This window comes from Lissotriton vulgaris, chromosome 4_1, assembly GCF_964263255.1.
Source record: "Lissotriton vulgaris chromosome 4_1, aLisVul1.2, whole genome shotgun sequence".
Lineage (NCBI taxonomy): Eukaryota > Metazoa > Chordata > Amphibia > Caudata > Salamandridae > Lissotriton > Lissotriton vulgaris.
This window is the reverse complement of record NC_141691.1, coordinates 398490328-398511117: the sequence shown is the minus strand read 5'-3', so window position 1 is coordinate 398511117 and position 20790 is coordinate 398490328. Positions and strand designations below refer to the sequence as shown.

The following is a 20790-nucleotide window of genomic DNA, read 5'->3' as shown; positions in this document are numbered from 1 at the left end:
CTGACACCTAATGGTTCTTCTAAGCTCCATGATGCTTGTTTTTACCTTTCTCGTAGTCATGCCTGTATATTGTTTTTTACCGGAGCATATAATGAGGTAAATGTGGTTGGTCTGAGTTACAATTAGTGTGTTTCCTCTGTTCCAAAGGAAATTGTAAACCCACATCTACACTTTTTATGTTCTTTGTTAGGTGACAAACCTTGCATGAACCACATCTTGTATGTTCCATGACGGGGTAGTGCCCTTGGATGCTGAGTGTTAGTTGGTTTCATGACATAGGGTCTAGTGTGGACTAGGATATCTCATAAATGTGCGCTTCTTTTAATCAAGAACAAAGGTTTTTCCACATCCAGTCAGTTGGAGTGTAATGTGTCCCAGTTTTTCATTATCAGCCGTTTTATATGGTGTGAGGCTGTATTGAAGGTGGTTACACATACTGGTTTGTTAATGGTAGGTTTTTCCACCTTTTCTAATAGGTTGTCCCTGTTGGTGTTCAGCTCTCTTCTTAGCTTCTTTTACCACTCTTTTTGGGTATCCTCTACTGTGTAGTCTTTCTCTCAGAAGATCAGCCACCTGGCTGAAAGTGGTTATGTCCGTGCCGTTGCTCCAGAGTCTGAAAAATTGCCCTACACGTAAGTATTCCCTGAGGGCTTTAGGGTGGAAGCTTTATAAGGAGAGGAGGGAGTACTTGGCCGTCGGTTTCTGGTAGATCCTGGTAGAGATTTTTCCGTCTTTTGGTTCTATTACCAGATCCAGGAATGGTAGTTCTGTATTTGTTGCTGTGGAAGTGAAGTGTAGTAGAGGGTTCCTCCTGTTCAGCCACTCTAAGAACCTCTGGACTGAGTCCTAATCACCTCTCCAGATCACTAAGACATTGTCGATGAGTTTTCGCCACAGTCTGATATTGTTAGACCATGGGATCCCCTTGTTGTAAATGTTGGTGTTCTCAAATGCTCCTACGTGCAGACCCGCCAGACTAGGGGCAAAGGTACTACCCAAAGATGTACCATGGGTCTGTAGGTACAGGCTGCCCTCAAATTCGAAGAAGTTTCTGGTAACTCCCCCAGGGTCCCACACTGTCCTTGTCATTTTCATCCTCTGCATGACGTCCCTTGAGGCTCTACTCTCAGATGGTTTCTGATGCAACAAACTGCATCATTACGACGACTCTATTCAACTGTACTTGAAAGTCCCTTCTACTCATCCAGTGCTTCAGACAGGTCCTGCCGCTCATCCAAATCTGGATGTCAGCACCTACATGAAGCTCCACCCCAGCAAGCCAGAACTCTTGTTATCTGCCAAAAACAACAAACTATAAAAAGTACAAACCTTGTCAATTACATGGACCTTGCTTACTTCAAACCCTAACTTTCGCACAGTCAAAGAACACCTTGCCAAAAAAAACCTGACATAGCCTGCTTTCTCTATTAAAGAAAATGCAACATTGTTGTCCCAGAAACTGAGTTCAAAACTACTGTGCAAGCCCCCAAATTCTTATCTGGATGGTGGAAATGCTCTTCTCCATTGCTTCCCACACTCCATACTGCCCCCCTGGAAAGGCATCCTGCATACCACACACATCTCATCCGGGGCCTGAAAAAATATGATCAGATCACGCCCATCTTAATGAAATTCCAATGACGACTCCTGCTGGTCTACACCATCTTAAAACCAGGTGAATTATTCATGAAACCATCAAAGCCCGCACCCCGCCTATCTGTCTGACACTTTCACCATCTCTGGTAACACATTGTGATGTATTATTTGTTGTGTATGTAGGATGTTGATGTTATTTTTTTTATTAATAGTTATGCAATGCACTGTGTTTATGTGTTGTAAATATTGAATGTATACATGTCTTTTTCATTCACAAAATTTGTTGAAAAGAGTTTATAAAAAATAATTGAAAAATCATAGGGGTATAAATAAAGGTACCCATACAAACTAAAACAAATTTTTGGTTTTGTCCTGAAAATAACATTGGAAATCAAGTGGGAGGCGGGCAGTTTTTGTATTTATTCTGTTATAAAGGGTCCAGCCCACTCCCTGTAGAACCTAGTTACATTAAAAAAAACTTCCTAAAAGTAGCAGTTGCAAACACAGGATATTAAAATAAACTTTACTAAAAGAAGTATTTTATTATTCTGGGTTCAGGCATACCAAACTTGACTTCCTACCATGTTCCCTGAGTCTACTGGGATTGTAGAGTGTAATAATGCAGCAGCCCATTCTGGCCTACGAGAACAGGTAGCCTTGCAATAGTGAAGAACGAGAATGGTGGTAATTCACTATTAGGGGTGACTGATATGAAGTAAAGGGAAGGGTTAGAGGCTGGTAAGTGTATGTACTTACCCAGCCGGCATGACAGTACCAGACTGCACACAGGTTCTGCAATGGCAGACCTTTAGACACATTTTACAAGGCGGCTTCTGTGGGTGGGGCAACCCGCGCTGCAGGCCCTTTGTCCGTATCAGTATTTACAAGCCCTGGCACTCCTGGTGCACTTTACTGGGGACTGACAGTAAATCCAATAAGCCAATCATGGAAATCAATTACACGTATACACTTTACATTGGGAGCACTTGCACTGCGGCACAGATTGGTCGTCGCGCAGTGCCCTGAGCAGCGAACACCAGCAAAACATCTGAGGCACATCAGCAAAAAGTGGAAGGGAGACTCACGTCAAGGTGCCAGGTCTAACACGTGGAGATTATTCAGGTCAAAGCCATCTGCAACTTTTGCCAATGGGTTTTTGTTCTTGGCTCTGGGGCAGGAAAATACAGAGAGAGGGACATCAGATTGACTGATTTAATGAATGACATTTCCTGGTAAGGTGGGAGGTTGGTGTTTTCATTCAGAAGTTTGTGTGCAGCTTGAAAGCGAGCTTACCTCTTGATTTTATTGTGAATGTATCATCAAATTTGAAATCAGTAATTCAATGTAGATGAAGATTCTACAGATGAGAGCCACATAACAGACCTTTAATTTATCCGTGACAGTTAATAGTTGCCCCTCAGTTAATGTTGTGATTCTCTTGTGCACAAGCTTGTGTGTTACCATTTTTTTTTAATACAGTTATTAGCAATGTTGAAATATCTTCTCTTTTCTAGTTTAGCTGAGCCTTTCACATAGTATGGTCATTTTGTCCGGGGGGGTTTTTTAGAGGAAAAAAAAGATGCACTCATATTTGTAGATTTAAGAGTGATGTCGTAAAAAACGCATTTCTTGATTTGTTGTCCTTTTATTTTTAGTGCGGGTGATTAGGTTCACAGACCGCAAAAAGGAAGAAACAAACAGCCGACATGTGTTTTGCCCATGGCGCCTAATTGGCCGTGGGCTTTCTCAAGGCTGTACATTATAAATCCATGATTAACCCAAAAGTCATATGTGCCTTGTTTATGTATTCAAAGAGGTGTAGAGTGGGGAAAGAAGGTTGAGAGTTAAGATGGAATCAAGTGTGATGAAATCAGATGTGTGTGAGGGACACAGAAGGAGAGAAAGAGGAAAAGAGGAGGAAGAACAAGAATGAAAGAAAAAGAGAAAAGTGGAGCACAGTGTGTTTACAGGTGGAGCAAGGGGTTAAGAGGTGTAAGCATGCCATAATTGGTGAGGATAGTTATGTGTGTAAGTAGGGAAGGGCAGTAGAGAAGAGAGAAGGTGTAGCATAGTTATTAATCAACAGGCAAAAAAAAAAAAACATTTCTCAAGTAATTTGGTTGTCATTGGTATAAGGTGCATTCCTCCAAGGTACACATTACAGTCCATCCTCTAATTAGTGCTTTTTTTAGTTTTAAATCTTTAGTTTAGTTTTTAATTTATAGTGCGCTAGAGCTACCCAAAAAGGGTTTCCCGGCGCAAAGGAAGAAACTGTGCTCAGAGGAAAAGAATAAGACAACACAGTTTATCTGTTGAATAGCCAGGTTTTTAAAGACGTACGAAACTGGGTATAGTACGTCTCATTTCGGAGTGCTGGGGGTAATGAGTTCCAGAGCGAGGGGCCAAGGTAGGAGAAAGATCTACCACCCATCTGGGCTAGTTTGTATTTGGGGATGATGAACCTTCCTTGGGTAGCAGAGCGGAGATTTCGATGAGGGAAGTAGGGACTGGCTAAGGACTAAAGATATCGAGGAGCGCAGCAAAATCTAATTTTGTGCATATAGCTTAGGGCCTTGAATTTTATTTGATTTTCGACTTTTAACCAATCTACCTTGCGTCGGTAGGTAGTAATGGAAGTGAACTTTGGGACTCAGCAGCGTCCTGTACAATCTGTAGACTATGGACTACAGATTTGTTTGAGCCTAGATGGAGTATGTTTCCATAATCAAACCTAGATGTAATTAGGGCATTGACTACAGTTTTTCTGGTGGATTCTGGAAGCATCCAACAGGTTTTCCTTAACCATTTAAGAATGGTGAAACAAGTCGCTGCGACTTTGGCTGATTGGGAGGCATGCTGAGTTGGTCATCAATCATGATGCCAGGATTTCGCACTTGGGGGGAGGGGGACGGAAGATGACCCATTTTACAAGGCCAATGCAGGGGGTTCCAGAGATCTTTGTTTTTTCCTAAAACCAATTTCTCAATTTTTTCTCCATTAAGTTTGAGAAAATGTTTGTGTTATGTGAGGAAAGGGAGAAACGTATTTGAGAATCATCGGCGTAGGGGAAAAGGGATAAACCAGAGTTTTCTGCTACCTCAGCCAGTGGTCTTACATACAGATTGAATAGCAGAGGGCTGAGGATGGATCCCTGTGGCACCCCATGGGCAAAAGAGTGGATTTCAGAGCAGGCTATTTGTGAGAAGGCTTGAAGGGTACGCTTTGAAAAGAAGGCAATAAGCCAACTTAAAGCAGGTCCTTCAATGCCCTGTGATTTTAATGTGTTTATCAATACAGTATGGGACACCGTATCAAAGGCGACGCTTAGATCAAGTAAAATGAGCCCAACGCTGTCTCCATTGTCCAGGTGATGACGTATGTTTTCAGTGACCCCAAGTAAGGTGGTTTTGATGGACAATCCAGCTCTGAAGCATGATTGGGATGGTTGAAGAAGTCCATGTGTTGATACATACTGCGTAAGGTGTGAGTGAATATGTCTTTCAATAATCTTTGAAAAGACGGGAAGTAGAGATATAGGACGGTAATTACTGGACATATCAGGGTCAGTATTAGCTTTTTTAAGAAGGCGATGGATCATAGCATGCTTCCATATTGGTGGAATGATGGCTTCTTGCAATGAGGCGTTGAGGAGATCCGTTATCATAGAAAGTGAGAAGGAACTCAACTGCTTTAGTATTGAAACAGGTAATGGATCATTTGGAGATCCGGATTTAATATTATTTAGGAGTTTCCTTAAGCTTTCTATAGTAAGTAGAGGCCAGATTATAAGAGAATAGTCAAGGAGAGCCGGTGTCTCTGCTTAATTGAGGAAAGGGTGTGTGCTATCAAGAGGGGAGTTGAGGCGAGGGAGCTGCGGGGGCATTTTTTGCCTGTTTCAGTACAATGTCTTGATATATTATATCTACTTTTTTTAACAAAATAGGAAGCCAATGCGTCACATTTGGGCTTGGTTAATGCAGGAGGTTGTGCTTGAGTTTTGGAACTAGCAAGTTCCTTGACAGTGTTGCAAAGTGTCTTGGAGCAATTAGTAGCATTTACAATGGTAGTTTTTTAAGGCATTTTTGTAGATGGACTTAGATAAGGAAGTGTAGTTCTTTCTCCACTTTCTCTCCAATATTTTACAGGTCGTTTTTTCACTTTTCAGCGATTCATTGAACCATGGAGCACGTGGTCGATGGTTGTCCTTTTTTTTGTTAGTGAGTCAATTAGCCAGTATTGCACTGAGACTAATAGCTGGTTTACTTGTTGCAAGGAACAAGGTAGATTGGAGTCCAAAACAGTATTAAGGGAAATTATATCTAGCTTTTTCCAATTTCTACTTTGTGAGACTGGTGAACTGGAAAATACTGAAAGGTGTGGTGGAAGTGTTAGGTTAAATTTAATAAGGAAGGGGAACAAGAGATCTCAGTTAGGTAGGAGAAAATGGGATCGAGGAAATGCCCAGCTGCATGAGTAGGACCAGAGTTTATTAAGTGAATATTCAAGGAGGCCAAATCAGAAATAAGATTTAAGCTGTTTTTACAAGCTTTATTTTCAAGGTGGAGATTAAAATCTCCTAGTAGGGAAAAATTAGCTGTTTTCGTGACTCGAGGAGCGATGAGGTCCGTGAGAGTTGAGGTCCAATATAAAGAAGAGGAAGGTGGGCAGTAAATGAGTACACCAGAAAAAGTGAATTTGGGGGAGAGAGACAACTTAAAGAGAGCAGGCTCACAATTAGGGAAGGGTAGATGTTCAAAATCGCATTTGAAATCTTTCTTAAAGATAACTGCAATTTTACACCACATTATGTCGGGAAACGGGGATATGGTTGGGTAATCAGTATGAACAAATGGTAATTTTGGGTCTACAAAGCTATACAAATATAATGAGTATGTCTCTTAGGACTTCGATACATAAAAATGATATGTTTATATTTTGAAGGTACCATGTTCAAGAGCTGATGTCTTCAACAGCAAGCAGCTGACAATGGTGGAAAAGAGAATGCTAATGAAATTTCTTACCTTTTGTGCAGAGTATGAACAGCACCCTGAGGAATACCAAGGTACTATTCTGTTCCTCCTTTTCTTGAAGCTGTCTGTATGCTTCTAACCTATATTCTGTACGTATACTCCTATTTTGTTTTTAAACCGCACTCCCTCCTGGCTTAGATTTCAACATTACCACTTTATACACAGATCCAAAATGCCTACCAAATATGCAATCATGGTTTACGTATCTCGGAGTATATGTGACACTGAATACCAGCAGGTCCTACGAACGGAATATAGAACGGATAGTACAGAATTTTATAGAAGACGCAAACCAGTGGCGGCTGCTCCCTCTTACTATACTAGGACGAGCGGCCATGTTTAAAATGATAACGCTACAGAGGTTCCTGTACGCACACCAAAACGAGTACTACCCTCTTCGACGAAAGGTGTTTGATAAAATAAACGCGGAAATGAGAACTTTCCTGTGGCTGGGTAAAAAGCTGCGAATTGCATTGACCACCCTACAACGCCATCAGTATAGAGGAGGGTTTTCACTTCTGAGTCTTGAGGCTTACTACTGGGCAGAACACCTAGCCCCGGTTAATGACTGGCTTCATGCCCCGGCCGGTCACCCCACGTACGCCCTTGAACGGCACAGCATGGCCACTCGACCCTGTACATATTATCTATATGGGGGTGGAGGGAAGGCGAGACTGCTCCCGGCCACTAGGCACGGGGGAACAAAGGTACCGAATGATGGAATGTATAGGAGGCACAGATTCAAACTGGCAAAGAGCTTTACAGAAAGTACTCGGGTTGATTGAAAGGGATGGGATTTACGCTGTGATGCTGGGTGGGTGGAGGGTGGAAGGGATGGGAGTGATGACCGAAGATGACGTGATTGTAATGTTCTATAATAAAATGCAAATAAAAATGTTTAAAAAAAAAAATATATATATATATATGCGATCATGGTTCATGAATATGTAGCCCACACTGTAATGTTAGACCTCTTTTGAATCTGGTCAACAACATGAGGATCAGGAGCTAACTCCATTCATTTCATTTTTTTCCAACCGACTTTCTTCGCGCATAAGAAAGATACATTTACTCTCAGGACCATGTATTTTCCAAGACTACGGGTTTAAGTCCTATGTCAATCTCTTATGTGCATTCTACCTGAATGTTGTTTTGGGATAAGCAATGACATTTGCAAATGACAATAGTAAATTTAACTATTCCAACATCCAGCAACCCCCCCCCCCCCCAGCCGCAAGTCGTGTAACGTCTTGCGGGGTAATGGTTTGCGTTGTCACAACGCGGTTGTTGTGACAGCATGTGGGGTAATAGTATGCTGGGAAAAGAGCCATATTCAGTTGTAACTTATATGGTGGTGGACGTTAGGATAACAAGGCATCTAAAATGTCATCCCCAGAATCACGTTCAGCGTCAGTTTGTCTCACAACTTCCTCATTATCATTTCCCTGATTTCGGTTCTTTTTAGTCTTTTCTGATGCTATTGCTGGGTACATTCCAGCTCGCTCAATACTGCATTTTCTCCATCTCTGCCATCCTTCCTCCCATTGGGTATCTGTGTAGTTTTGCACTGCTCCCTTGGCTCTGTTCTGGTACCTTTCTTTTTTTTGGCATGAGGTGCCGACTCCCAAACATTCAACGCTTCATATTGTGTCGGCTTCATTTCATATAATTTTTCCCTAATATTTTCAATAATCTTTAAATCAAAAGTGCCATATTGTGGAAATGTTAGTGTACCTTCATTATCAGTGACCCTGTACCATTGACGAAGCAACAAATATGTATGAAGCCCTAAACATGTCACCTTATAATGAGCTGGCGTACCTTCCAATGGAGCCGCTTCACCCTCCCAAACAGGTACTCCTGTATCACCACCCATCAAATCTCTAAGAGCTTTAAATATTTCATGATTACACAGTAATCGAACAATGATCAATTCAGAAAATGTCAAGATTTTTGTTAAATTTACAGTTCTGTGTACGTTCGTATCTTCCTCCAATCCTGTCTCAATTTTCTTTTCATAAGCCTATCGCAGCATAGTACTTGATGACTTATTGACCAATCTCAGCATGGCACTTCATACCAACTGCCCTATCCCAGCGTAGCATACTCTGACGTACCTTTTCACTCCTTCCAGCTGTTCACCCTCCTTTACATTTTTCACACACACAAATTCTACAACTTTAAGGTAGCACAATAAACAAATACCTTTTGGTTGCTCCAGTAAGAATTCAAAATAGTTCAATCACACAAGAAACAATCAGAAATACCCTTCAGCTTCCTTACTCTGATATAGTTTCCCCCTTGCGCAATAGGTTCCACTTAAACCAATCAATATTAGTACAAGCACAACAATTTGTTGCGGTCCCCATCTCAATTATGCAGTTGATGGTTCCTCACAAATCTGTAACACAAAACCTGAACCCACAAATAACACCTCGCCTTATTATTTCTTAAATATCCCAAGATCTTGGACTACTCAGAGTCCTATAACAACTTCAACTGCTCAACATCAAATCCTGAGACACGATTATTCAGTTAATCTCTATCAAAATACCAACACCTAATTTAAGCACAGTGGCAAACTCCTAATTAAACAATTGTGATGCATAACCCTATTGATACTCAAATCTCCTTCATTGCAAGCACCAACCGCGGACTCCTTCAGTCTTCAAGTGTGGGCTTTGGACTTAATGAACATAGGCGGTTCTAAACTTGGGCAGATTTCATTACCTTTTCTCCTGTGACATAAAACCGTCCGCTTTCTACCACTTGACGTAGCGAGGTTTTTTATATCTCAATCTTCATGTTTGATTTTTATATATTATTTGTCTACAAGGAGAAATTAAATGGAAGAATTGTCTACTTAAAACACGTAGTAATAAATAATTAAAATACTTTCATTACTGTCAATAAAGAGGAAGTTTTGTGTGAGTTAAAGAGTTTTATTTTCAATGTGTTCGCTTTCCATAATTTAATCAATGAGTATGAATCTCTCTAGTATCAGCTTTAAAAGTTGATATAATCCAATTATCAATATCTCAATAAAGAAAGAATATGATATTGATTAAAATTACAATTATTCTGGTAATAATACAGCAAGCATGTTCCATAAAGGAAGTTCCCTAATCTAAAATTAAATTAGAATAAGGTAGATAAGGTGTCAGTTCAGATACTCAAAAAAGAGTTTTGATTAGAGAATCAATGCATAAGCATGAAGCCTTTGCATGTCAAACTCTAAATCAAAAGACATCAAAGAAATAGGCTAAACAATCTCTCATGTAGAGAAATGTAAGAAACTCCAAGATGATTCCCCAGCCAGTGCGAGTGAGAGAAGCTCAAGGGAAAAATCCCTCCTAAGAGAAAAGCTCAACAGAAAGTCCTGCCTTACTCTTGGAACACGCCCTGATATAAGCACACAATATTCTAGATGGCAAAATTTTTCTTTAGTCTCCCCCATCCTTCAATAGGATTTCAGTAAACTCCTGGAAATAAGAAAACTCCTTGTTTTCTGATGTCAATACAATGGTCTATAGACGTTAGTCATCAAAAAGATACATCGTCCACATGTTGCGGTCCAGACAATTTTTTAGGTCGAGCCTAGGCAGCGAGCATGCGCTGCTCTGCGAGGCATGTATTATTGAGTTAAGGATGTGAAACTCCGCCCACTCTCTGGCCATATTATTTATTGGCGTGTGTCGTTGTACTCCTTACATTCTGACTTCTGATTCCTTCATCACTTTGTTAGTCCTTCCTTAGTACCGCCTTGTCTTCATTTGAAACCGCCCATGGCGACTGGCCCTTTTACTTCTGATGTTACACTGTACGTCTTATTTAGTCAGTATGCAATTTTTACTTTAATGAGTTTTGCCCTACTGCAAGCAGGATGTGCTTTGCTTACATCCAGCGTGCCATGCACACTTTCACTTTCCCGATTTTTGCATTCAGTGCGCCATGCACTTTCCCGACTTTTGCATAGTTTGGTCTCCGGGATGCCTGCGTTTTGTAAGCTTTCGTGACGAAGCAGTTTGAGTTCACACTGTCACATCTCACGGGACTTGCACCTATGATATGAAATGTTTTGCTTAAAGCTCAAGGGCGGTTATCATCATAAGACCTCAAGTCACCATAACACCATTTTTGCAAACAAAGTCTTTTCTTTTACAAAGCATTATTTGCAGGTGCGTTTGTCCAGTTGGTTTATTTGAACTGAACCAAGAAGACGACATCTTCCAGAAAACACTGGTTTACCTGAACCAGTTTAATTCTTGAATTGAGCAATAAACGTCTGGTTATCTTTACTTCTTGCGATAACTAAACATCTCTGCCTTGTGGTGGCTTATCTGAGTTCCTAATCCTGCAACTAAGAGTAGACTGTTTGCCCAGCTAGTGCCCTCCACGTTAGTACCTAATCCGGTAAATGAACGCGCTTTCAATCTGACATTATTTTTTAAATGTGCAAAAAAAATAATGTTTGAAGGCAGTAGGATCAGCCAAAGAATTGTCCCCTTAGGTCATTGTAAGTCAAACATTAGCACACACGTTGCTGTCCCAGAATGCCACTGGTTCCTCAGAAGGGACACTACCAGGCTTGCAAAGTGAAATAAATGTTACATTTTTGTAGTCCATTGTCCATTTCTGGTCTGTATCTTTACACATTGATGATTTCATACCATATGGTACTGTTTCGCCTGGAGTAGGTCAGAACTGAAACCCATGCGAGGTAGAGGGATGTCTCTTGAAACGTTTCTTAGAAGGCCTCATTTTTCCAATCAGAAAGTAGCTTCTCGGGTGAGCCACTATCTTCAATCCTGAAAAATACCACATCTCATAACTCTCAAGTTGTCTCTTTCTTGCTGTCTATTTATATCTGTTTCTCTTTCCTTCTGAGTTTCTGCTCTCTCGATATGTTTCTTCTTTTTCATTTTATGTTTTCTCACAAATCCCTCTTGTGTCCTGCTTGCCAATCACATTTTCCTCACTCTTGACTCCTCTGATTTCCTTCTCTTTTCGTTTCCATTTGTCCAGCTTTCCCTTTGCTCTTGTGAAATGTGTGCCTTATGCACATTTCTGTTTTTCACTGTCTTGCTTTGTCTCACAGCTGATTGATTATGTGTATCTTCTTTCCCTCTTTGTCTTCTACATCTCGTGCTCTCTCTCTCTCACTCACTCTTTCTTATTCTTTCTCTTGCATCAATTTTTCACTCAGGAACCAGTATTCTTCCTTTTGTTTTCTCTCTCTCTTTTTTAAGGTCACCATTTCTCTCAATTTCACATTTCCTTTGTGTCTGCCAGTTATTTCTCTCTGCCACCTCTTGTCTTTATTTTCGTGCCCACTCACTTTTCTATTTCTGTCTCAAACCTATCTCCATCAATCACGGGTTGGCAAGATGGCCGCTAGTGGGGTGTAGTGGATAGTCGCATATACTCCCTCTCCCGACTTGCAGGACGTTGATGCTGCTGTGATGCGACGCCGGCGCTGGCTATGCGGTTGTTTTTGTGGATAGCTGTAACACAGCGTGGAGGGCCAAATATTGCAGAAACGAGACTCAAAAAGCGAACTTTGACAGTGATTAAAACAGTGATTAAAACTGCGCGAAATCACTGGAAAGTGGTCTGTAACAGCCTGATTGAAATGTCACAGCGAGGAAAGAAGGAAAAGTCGGATAAGGAAAAGGGGAAAACACTGCCTACAGCGGCTACCGCGAATAAGCGGCTAGGAACCGGTACGATCCCCAAAGTACCCCTTCCAAGCAAACGCGGGACACCAGCACCAACTATGGCTCAGAAAACACAACAAAGAAAAGCAGAGAAAGAGAGGTAAACAGAAGTAAAATCCACCGCTACGCGAAACGAGGTACCGCTCACAATATCTGGGCAAAATAAAGACGCACCCGCACGAAGCAACAGGTCAGCGGCTACAAAAGACGCCAAGGAATCGACCTTCAGACAGCCTACCTTATCGGAGTCTTTTAGTGCGAGGCCCACGGCAAACGTAGCAGTTAAGTCGCCAGCAAAACAATCTCCGGCAGGGAACTCCAATGAAGACGCCAACGGAGACGCGAGAGCAATGGGAGCCGTCCTCGAGGACGTAAGCGTCTCAGTTGCCAAGCAACAAAGAAACCCAGCTACGGACTGCGCGTCTTCGGCGGGAGCATCAGAGACAGGAGAGCTGGAAGAGGTGAGCGGTAGCCTGATTAAGCGGGTGAGTCAGGGGCCGGAATCAGATCTAAACAGAGCGGCAGAGGGGGTAGGAAACACTAATAATGCCCAGATGCTGGATGCACTTTTACAGGTCGAGGAGGAAATGGCTAAATATATGAATCAGCTTCAGTGTGCGAAGTGGGGGAGCCTGGCAAGTATTGAATCCCAGAGAGAAAGGGATAGCGATACATTTTTTTCTGTCAACGAAGGGTCGGACACTACCTCCAGTGGAGAGTAAGGCAAAATTTCAACAGAAATTAGTTCAGACACAGAGGAGAGTGATGAAGCCGATGATAGAAATACAAAGAAAAGGAGGAAACCGACCACAAGGCGAGGGGGCTCCCCAGATAAAACTAATAAAAAACTTTTATGGGATTATTCAGCAACCTCATGTGTCTATCAGGAGGCTCTACAAGGGGAAGGTGGAGCAACAGGAGGGGGGGAATCTGGAGCCTCACACATGCTACGATGGACATGTTGTTTAACACATTAAAACAAATGCAGGTTGAAGCGAGAACAAAGAGCCGGAGAGCCAGACATGACACTAAGAAAATTCAAGCATCAATAAGGAAAATGAACAAAAGATACGACGAGGTTGAAGAGAGAGTGGTCCAAGTAGAGGAACGGACGGGCAGAATCGAGGACGAGATTACAGACTGGCAGTCATTCAAATTGGAACAGACTAAAATGGCAGAGGATCTGCAGTGGAAAATCGAAGACTTTGAGAACCGCCAGAGACGGAATATCGTGAGACTTCTTAGGCTAGAGGAAGGGGTGGAGGGGCAGGACCCAAGAGGATTCGTTATTAAGTTACTGAAAGATGCTTTTCCAGAAGTCCAATGGCAATGGGAGTTAGAAGTCCAACGGGCACATAGGTTCCCATTGTCAAACAAAAAGAAGAAAGATGGTAGACAGGATAACTTGCCTAGGGCCATATTAGTTTTTTTGTGGGAATTATTTGACAAGGCAGGAAATAATTGAAAAAGGCAGACCAGATTCTAAAAAAACAGCTCAGGGAGTAACCTTCTTCGCCCGACCCGATTTCTGCCACGTTACTGTGGAGAGACGGTGACGGCTAAGATAAATGATAGCTCCTTTCCAGCAACAAGGGGCAGAGTCTTACTTGATGTTTCCTGCAAAGCTGAAGATTATCACAGGCGGTCGCACTAGGATTTTTTTGTCTGAAGTAAAGGCAGGAGAATACTTAACAGAACTTACCGAGATGAACAAGGGAAGAGGAAACAGATAATTGTTCAGATTGTTAAATGTACATTAACGGTAGGATAGAGATGTAGCACAGGGGTCAGGGCAGCAGAACAGGAGGGAGGGGAGAAAAGATGGTACAGGAGGAGGGAGAGAGAGGCGACTTTACATCACACAGCAGTCACATATAGGTCATGCGTGACCTATTTGCCTGTGGAAGGGGAGGTGGGAGACATGGGGGAGGGGGGTTGATGCGGGGAGGGAGGGGCACAGAAGGGGGGAAGGGGAGGCTGGAATTTGGGGAAAATTAGCACAAAAAGACAAAAAGGACAAAAACAACAGAGAGAAGGATGTGTCACTAAGAGTTTTCATGGGTAGAATGGAAATACTAGGATGCTCGAGATGGGAAAACCTAGAAAAATTTAAATGGCATTAAGGATTATTTCTATAAATGTATGTGGCTTGAATAATGGAGTTAAAAGACAGAAAGTTGCTGCCATGCTAAGAATTCTCAAATTGAAGATAATGTGCCTGCAGGAGACACACATTACAGGAAAGGAAAAATTCTTGTTGGAACAAATGGGGTTTGATACTCTTGCCCATACAAAACAAGAAACTAGAACAAGAGGGGTTGCCATACTAGCTAAAAAAGGGGCTGTTAAACTCAAAAGGGAAAAGGATTGATCAAGAGGGAAGATGGGTAATTGTGGAGGTGGAAACACATGCTGGATGTTACACAATTGTATCAGTTTATGCCTCTAATGATGATGAACCAGAGATTTTTGAATTTCTAGACATAGAACTCGCACTATGGCCTGAACCTATAATATGCTGTGGAGATTTTAACATTAATGGCTTGGATGGGGCGAGTATGTTAGAGGACGCTATGTCGGATGAAAGAAAAAAACATGCAAGGCCATACACAACATGGTGCTACACAATGCCTTAGTGGATGTATGGGCAGAAAAGAACCCAACAGGGACAGGGAGTACATTTTACTCAGCTCCCCACAAGATGGTAGCTAGACTTGACTATTGTTTTATATCAAGATCAATAATGAGTGAATCTAAATTAGAAAGGTTGCCCAGGGTAGTTTCAGACCATACCCACTAGTGTTAAATCTGCCATCGATCATTAGGAGTGTGGGCAAAAATAGCACATGGACATTTGAGAGAGGCCTATTGAGGGAGCCTGGATATATAAGGCATATGCAGGATTGGATTCCACAATTCTGGGAGGTTAATAGGAATACAGCCTCGATTAATATGATTTTGGACGCATTCAAGGCCGGCGTTAGGGGGGAAACACTAAGTTAAACATTACAAAGAACTAAGAAGGAGAAGATCAGGATGGATAATAGGCTAAGGGAATTGGGTACTCTAGAAGAGAGATTACTTATGGCTATATCTAAACGAGAATCAATAGAGGGGATACTACTGGAAATAGAATTGAATAAAGCAGAGGCAGGGGTAAGTCTGGCACAGAAAGCGGCAGGGAATTTTTTGGCAAAGAAAGAGAAGTGCTTTGAATTTAATGAAAGGGCTGGACACCTCCTAGCAATATGCACGCGACAAAACCTATCAGCAGGGGATATAAAGGAAATTAGAGATAGCCTAGGAAATGTGGTTAATACACCAGAAGAGGTACAGGAGGTCTTTAAGAGCTTTTATGGCAACCTATATGAATCAAATCTAAGTAATACAGATGAGAAGATTACAGAGTACTTGGCAGAGATACCGCACGATATACTAGATCCGGAGGCTAAAGAGGAACTAGACCTCCCATTAACACTACAAGAAGTAAGTGAGGCTGTGAATAAACTACCAGCGGGAAAAGTTACAGGACCAGACCAAATAACGGCTGAATTTTATAAGACTTTTTGGGACCGACTGGGGGAAAATATGTTAGAAATCTTTAGACAGGCACAGTTAGGCAGATCGGTACCACATTCATGGGCAGGCGCTGACATTATAGTGATTTTAAAGAAGGATAAGCCAGCACTAGAGCCCGGGTCTTATAGGCCAATCACTCTTTTAAACGCAGACACAAAGATTTTTTCTAAATCACTAGCTCAAAGACTAAGTAAGGTTATTGAGGGGTTAGTTATCACTTCACAACATGGCTTCATTCCTGGGAAAGGCACGACTCAGCACACTAGGCAAATGATTACCATCCTGGATGCCACTGAAGTGACAGGAGACCCTGTCGCGGCCATATTTCTCGATGCTGAGAAGGCTTTCGACAGGGTCTCCTGGGACTATTTGTGAAGGGTTATGGAGTGGTTTGGGATAGGCGAGGGCTACATCAAGGCAATCCAGGCCCTTTATGAACAGCCAACAGCAAGGGTAAGATTAAACAGAAATTACACAAAGGCAGTTCAGATCAGACGAGGGACCAGACAGGGCTGCCCAGCCTCGCCCTTGTTGTTTGCTTTATATTTGGATCAATTGTTAAGAAAACTAGCAAGCAATATTAATATCTATCCAGTTACACTGCATGAAAGTGAGTATAAGTTATTCGCATATGCGGATGATGTAGCTATCATAACACCAAAGCCAGGGAGAGCGATAGCTGAAATAGAGCAGGAGGCCTATGATTATGGGATTATTGCAGGTTTTTTTCGATTAATAAAGGCAAAACCCAGATTGTGCAAAATAAGTACACAATACACCAAGATACTAGAATAGTCCCCGAAACCACATATTTAGGGGTAAAGGTGACCACCGATTTAGATAATCTAGTAGGGCTTATGAACCCACTATTAGATAAAGTAAAAAGAAATACCGAAAGGATTCACAATTTACACTTGACACTAATGGGCAGGATAAACGTTATTAAGATGATCACTTTTCCGAAATTTCTGTACCTGTTTAGAGCGATCCCATTGTCTTTCGATCAGTCTTGGTTCAGGAAACTGGAAATAATACTTGAAAGACTGATCTGGGCCCAAGGGAAGACTAGAAGAGCGTATCGATACATGGTACTTCCGAGGGCGAAGGGGGGATGGGAGGCCCCGGATTTTAGGCTCTATTATTGGGCAGCAGTTTTGCAGTATACCCAGGGGTTATTAGGTGGTGGGGGAAACGAGAATCAAGCTGACAGATTAGGCTGCACGAATGTATATAGAGCACTGGTGGGGAAGAAGCCGAGAATGGCCTGTTGAAAACTGTTGACTACAACTACTTTAAACATACTAGGTTTAAGACTTTACGTGCAGCATACAATATTTGGAAGGTGGTGGCGAAAAAGCTTGGCATAGGCAGATATAACTATTACACACGCTTGTATAATAATCATTTACTGCCACAGGACATATTCAGGGACACAACTGTGAAGGATTGGGATAATAAGGGGATCAAGAAGATAGGAGATTTACTGGACGCGGAGGGGATGATTCGACAATTTCAGGATTTGCAAACGAAATACGGGATAATGGGGAACAACTTTTTAAAATATCTACAGATAAGAAGTTATTTCGCAAATAAAAGAGGTGGACTAATAGGGTTTGAGCATAGTAGAATTATGGATTATTTTGAGAGGACGAACCACTGTACAATTCGACAGCTGTATGCAGAATTGTATATACTAAAAACTGATGATAGAGATAAATTCGCTACCAAATGGGTGGAGAAGGTGGGCGCGTCCTTGGAGGATTTACAGACATCTTTGGATTTAGGGCATACAGTTTTATGCTCTGCGACATTACAATCGCAACATTATAAAACACTATACTCCCTATATCACACGCCAGCCAGAATTGCACAGTGGGGTGGAGACACAGGAATCACCTGTCCACGTTGTGATGCAAGAGAGGCGGACATTGTTCATATGTTCGCCAATGCCCGCAATTACATACACTAAAAGGGGCAATTGAGGATTTCTTGGAGAACTCACTGGGAATTAAGAGCAAATTGTCGGATGATCTAATAATCCTAGGAGTGTCGGGAGGGACAGAGGACCACCATATAGAATTCCTGTTTATGGTAGCGGCGGTGTATCGAATTGGAATTGCAAGGGCATGGCTCGACAGGGTTCCCCCAACATTTCAAACGTGGATAGCAAGGTTGATCTCCACATATAATTTGGAGAAAGCTATCTACGAAAGGAAGGGTAGGAGGGCGAGAGCATTGGGTGAAAGAATCTGGCAACCATTAGATCTGTGGAAAAATAGTTAGAACTGTGGAAGGATACCCACGGTCGGATTAGGAGAAGAAAGGAGTAGATAGAAAGTACTTATTGTTAATGTTATGATTTACATCAAATTTTTTGCTATTGTTTGGAAAACACTTGAGTGAGTATGATTTTATGTTTTGAATAATTTTTGTGCTGTATTGGAAAATACTGTAAAATGAGGTGAAAACCTTTAATAAAAAGATTTTTTTTAAAATAAATAAAAAAATTAAAAAATCTCCATCAATCACTTTCTCAAACCTCCTAATCTCTCTGACATATCCATGCATTCTTTCTTTCTCCGAGTATCTGATTTTGACTCTTGCAGAAAAATTTGTATTCTCTTCTTCACCCTCTTGTTTTATTTTTATATATTTATTTCTTACTCTGTTGCTCTTCAATATTTCCATTCCACAGTTCTCCTTGTTAAGCGTTGTTACATTGTTTTCCTTGCCTTCTTTGTCTGTTTTTGTTTTACCCCCCATTTTCACTTGCAGTCTGACAGTCTCTATGTCTAGGACTTCCTTAGCCTTGTATCTCCTCAATTTCAATTGCTTGTCTCTCCTTTTCTTGCTTGCCTGTCACAGTTTCTCTTTCCCTCACTCCTTTGACTCGTCTGCTTTTTTTCTTTATCTGTCCCTTTCAATCTTTCACTTTTTCTTCGTTTTTGTTGGCACAATTTTACCTTATTCACACTTTGTGTTTTTGACTGCTGTCTGCTTTTGTGTCCCATGTGACTTTTTTCTCAAGCCTGAAACTTTTCCATCTCTCTCTTATGTGACTTTCCTATCTCCAGCTCCCCGCTTTCCATACCTGTCATGTTCTCTCACTTTTTTTCACTCATATCCCTCTTGCTCTTGTCTTTCAACTCACATTGTTCGCTTTTTAGGTCGAGCCTGGGCAGCGCATGCTCTGTCACGAGATATGCAGTAGTGGAGTATAGACTTGACGCTCCACCCACTCTCCACCCATATTTTTAATTGGCTTGAGTCATTGTCTTTCCTAAATGCCGCCTTGCGATTCACTATTAGGCTTGTTAGTCCCTCCTTGGTACCGTCTTGTCTGCATTTGTTACCTCTCATAACGACTGGAACTTTCACTTGTGTTGTTACATGGTCTGCTTTATCTTGGCTGTGAGCACTATTTTATTAAATGATTTGGCTCTAGTCCCCTCACTAACTCGCAGCACGCTGCCCGCTTTTATTTTATGTACTATTGGCATGCGCGTGCGTGAATTTTAATTTATTTATTTTAGTAGTGTGGTACATTTTAAGTATAGCGGCTGTGCTTATTTATTTACTTTTTAATTTTCGTTTACTAGCATCCATGCAGCACTTTCAGACTCATGAAGGCAGCGCTCCTATTCTTTAGACAAGCTGCATCTAAAGAAAGGTGTTCGCCAACATTAAAGTGATAGCGAGCATGGGCGCTTTTACCCAAAAAAATTAAAAACACCTGTTTGTTAACTTGACAAACAGATACTTCTTTTTGGTCAAAGCCCGGATGTTGCGGTTACACTTTAATGTCGGCCACACCCCTTTCTTTAGACACGGCTTGTCTAAAGAAAGGGGTGTGGAGAAAGGGGTGTGGCCTTCAAAAATGTGAAAGTGCCACATAGGTGCTAGTGATGCAATAGGTCTCGCATTTGCGCGAGTTTGTTATTACATTGCAAATAGCTGAAACCTTGTCAATGCAAGACCTATTGCATTGCACATGCTTCGCTCATGAGTTATCCTTCCTGTCGCTCCTCTCTTCCAGGTGAAAACCTCACTATCAGCTGTCTAATACGAAACAAATGTCTATTCACTAACTAACAGAAGGCTTCTGAAAAGTTACGACACCAGCAAAAAAAGAGACAATATCTTGTGGAAAATAACGGTACAACGTGGAAAACAGGCCTTTCAATGTTAATGCATTATTTTCAGTTAACATGACATCACCAGTTTGGCTAACTTAAATCAGCACTCATTTACTTCCCTTGCAGACTTCCGCCTACTACAAAATTGGCATTTAATATATGTAATATTTAAGCATAGGCTTTTACATATTTTTATTAAAAAGTGTTTTTGTTGAAATATGCTCCATCATTACTCATGTAGTCATTTTTTTCATGATTACTATTCCCCACTGTTTCCAGTAAAGGTACTCATACTGAATATTTTAACAAGCATCATTTCTTTAAAATGGTTGCCAGGTGTTCACTAGATCTCACAAGAACTCGCTCTACCTTTCACATTGCGCAAGATCTTGCATATTTTGTCCATTATTGCCACCAGCACCGGTGTCTCAGGAAATGAGTTCTCTCACTAGGTTGCGCCTGAAGCCTTTTGGCTCGAGTGGTGCACCCCAGTTGTGCACACTGTTGTTCCTGTCGTGTTCTTCCAAAAAACAAAATATGCTTGGTGCAAGATCTGTGCAAGATGGCCAGGAGTGCATCACAGACACGGTTAAATCAGCTGCATGATTAAGCTTTTAAGAGCCATGAATCTTCATTATAGTGTTTGCTTTTATATTTATTCTAATGTTTATTTTTTTTAAATACAAATATATACACTATTAGCAAGCCCAATGCCTTCTAGTCTCTCCATAC

At 41.5% G+C, this 20790-nt stretch overlaps 1 protein-coding gene across 3 annotated transcripts in view; it reads left to right on the top strand.

Moving 5' to 3' along the window:
* The window catches only part of CHM (CHM Rab escort protein), a 980660-nt gene that overhangs the window by 420985 nt on the left and 538885 nt on the right, over nucleotides 1–20790 (top strand). For all 3 annotated transcript variants that reach the window (XR_015295298.1, XM_086918782.1, XM_086918781.1), the window contains exon 7: nucleotides 6538–6658. Coding sequence is in view for 2 of the 3 variants with exons in the window: in XM_086918782.1 (XP_086774908.1) it covers nucleotides 6538–6658 (121 nt within the window). In the remaining variant the exon portion in view is untranslated. The remainder of the gene's footprint in view (nucleotides 1–6537; nucleotides 6659–20790) is intronic.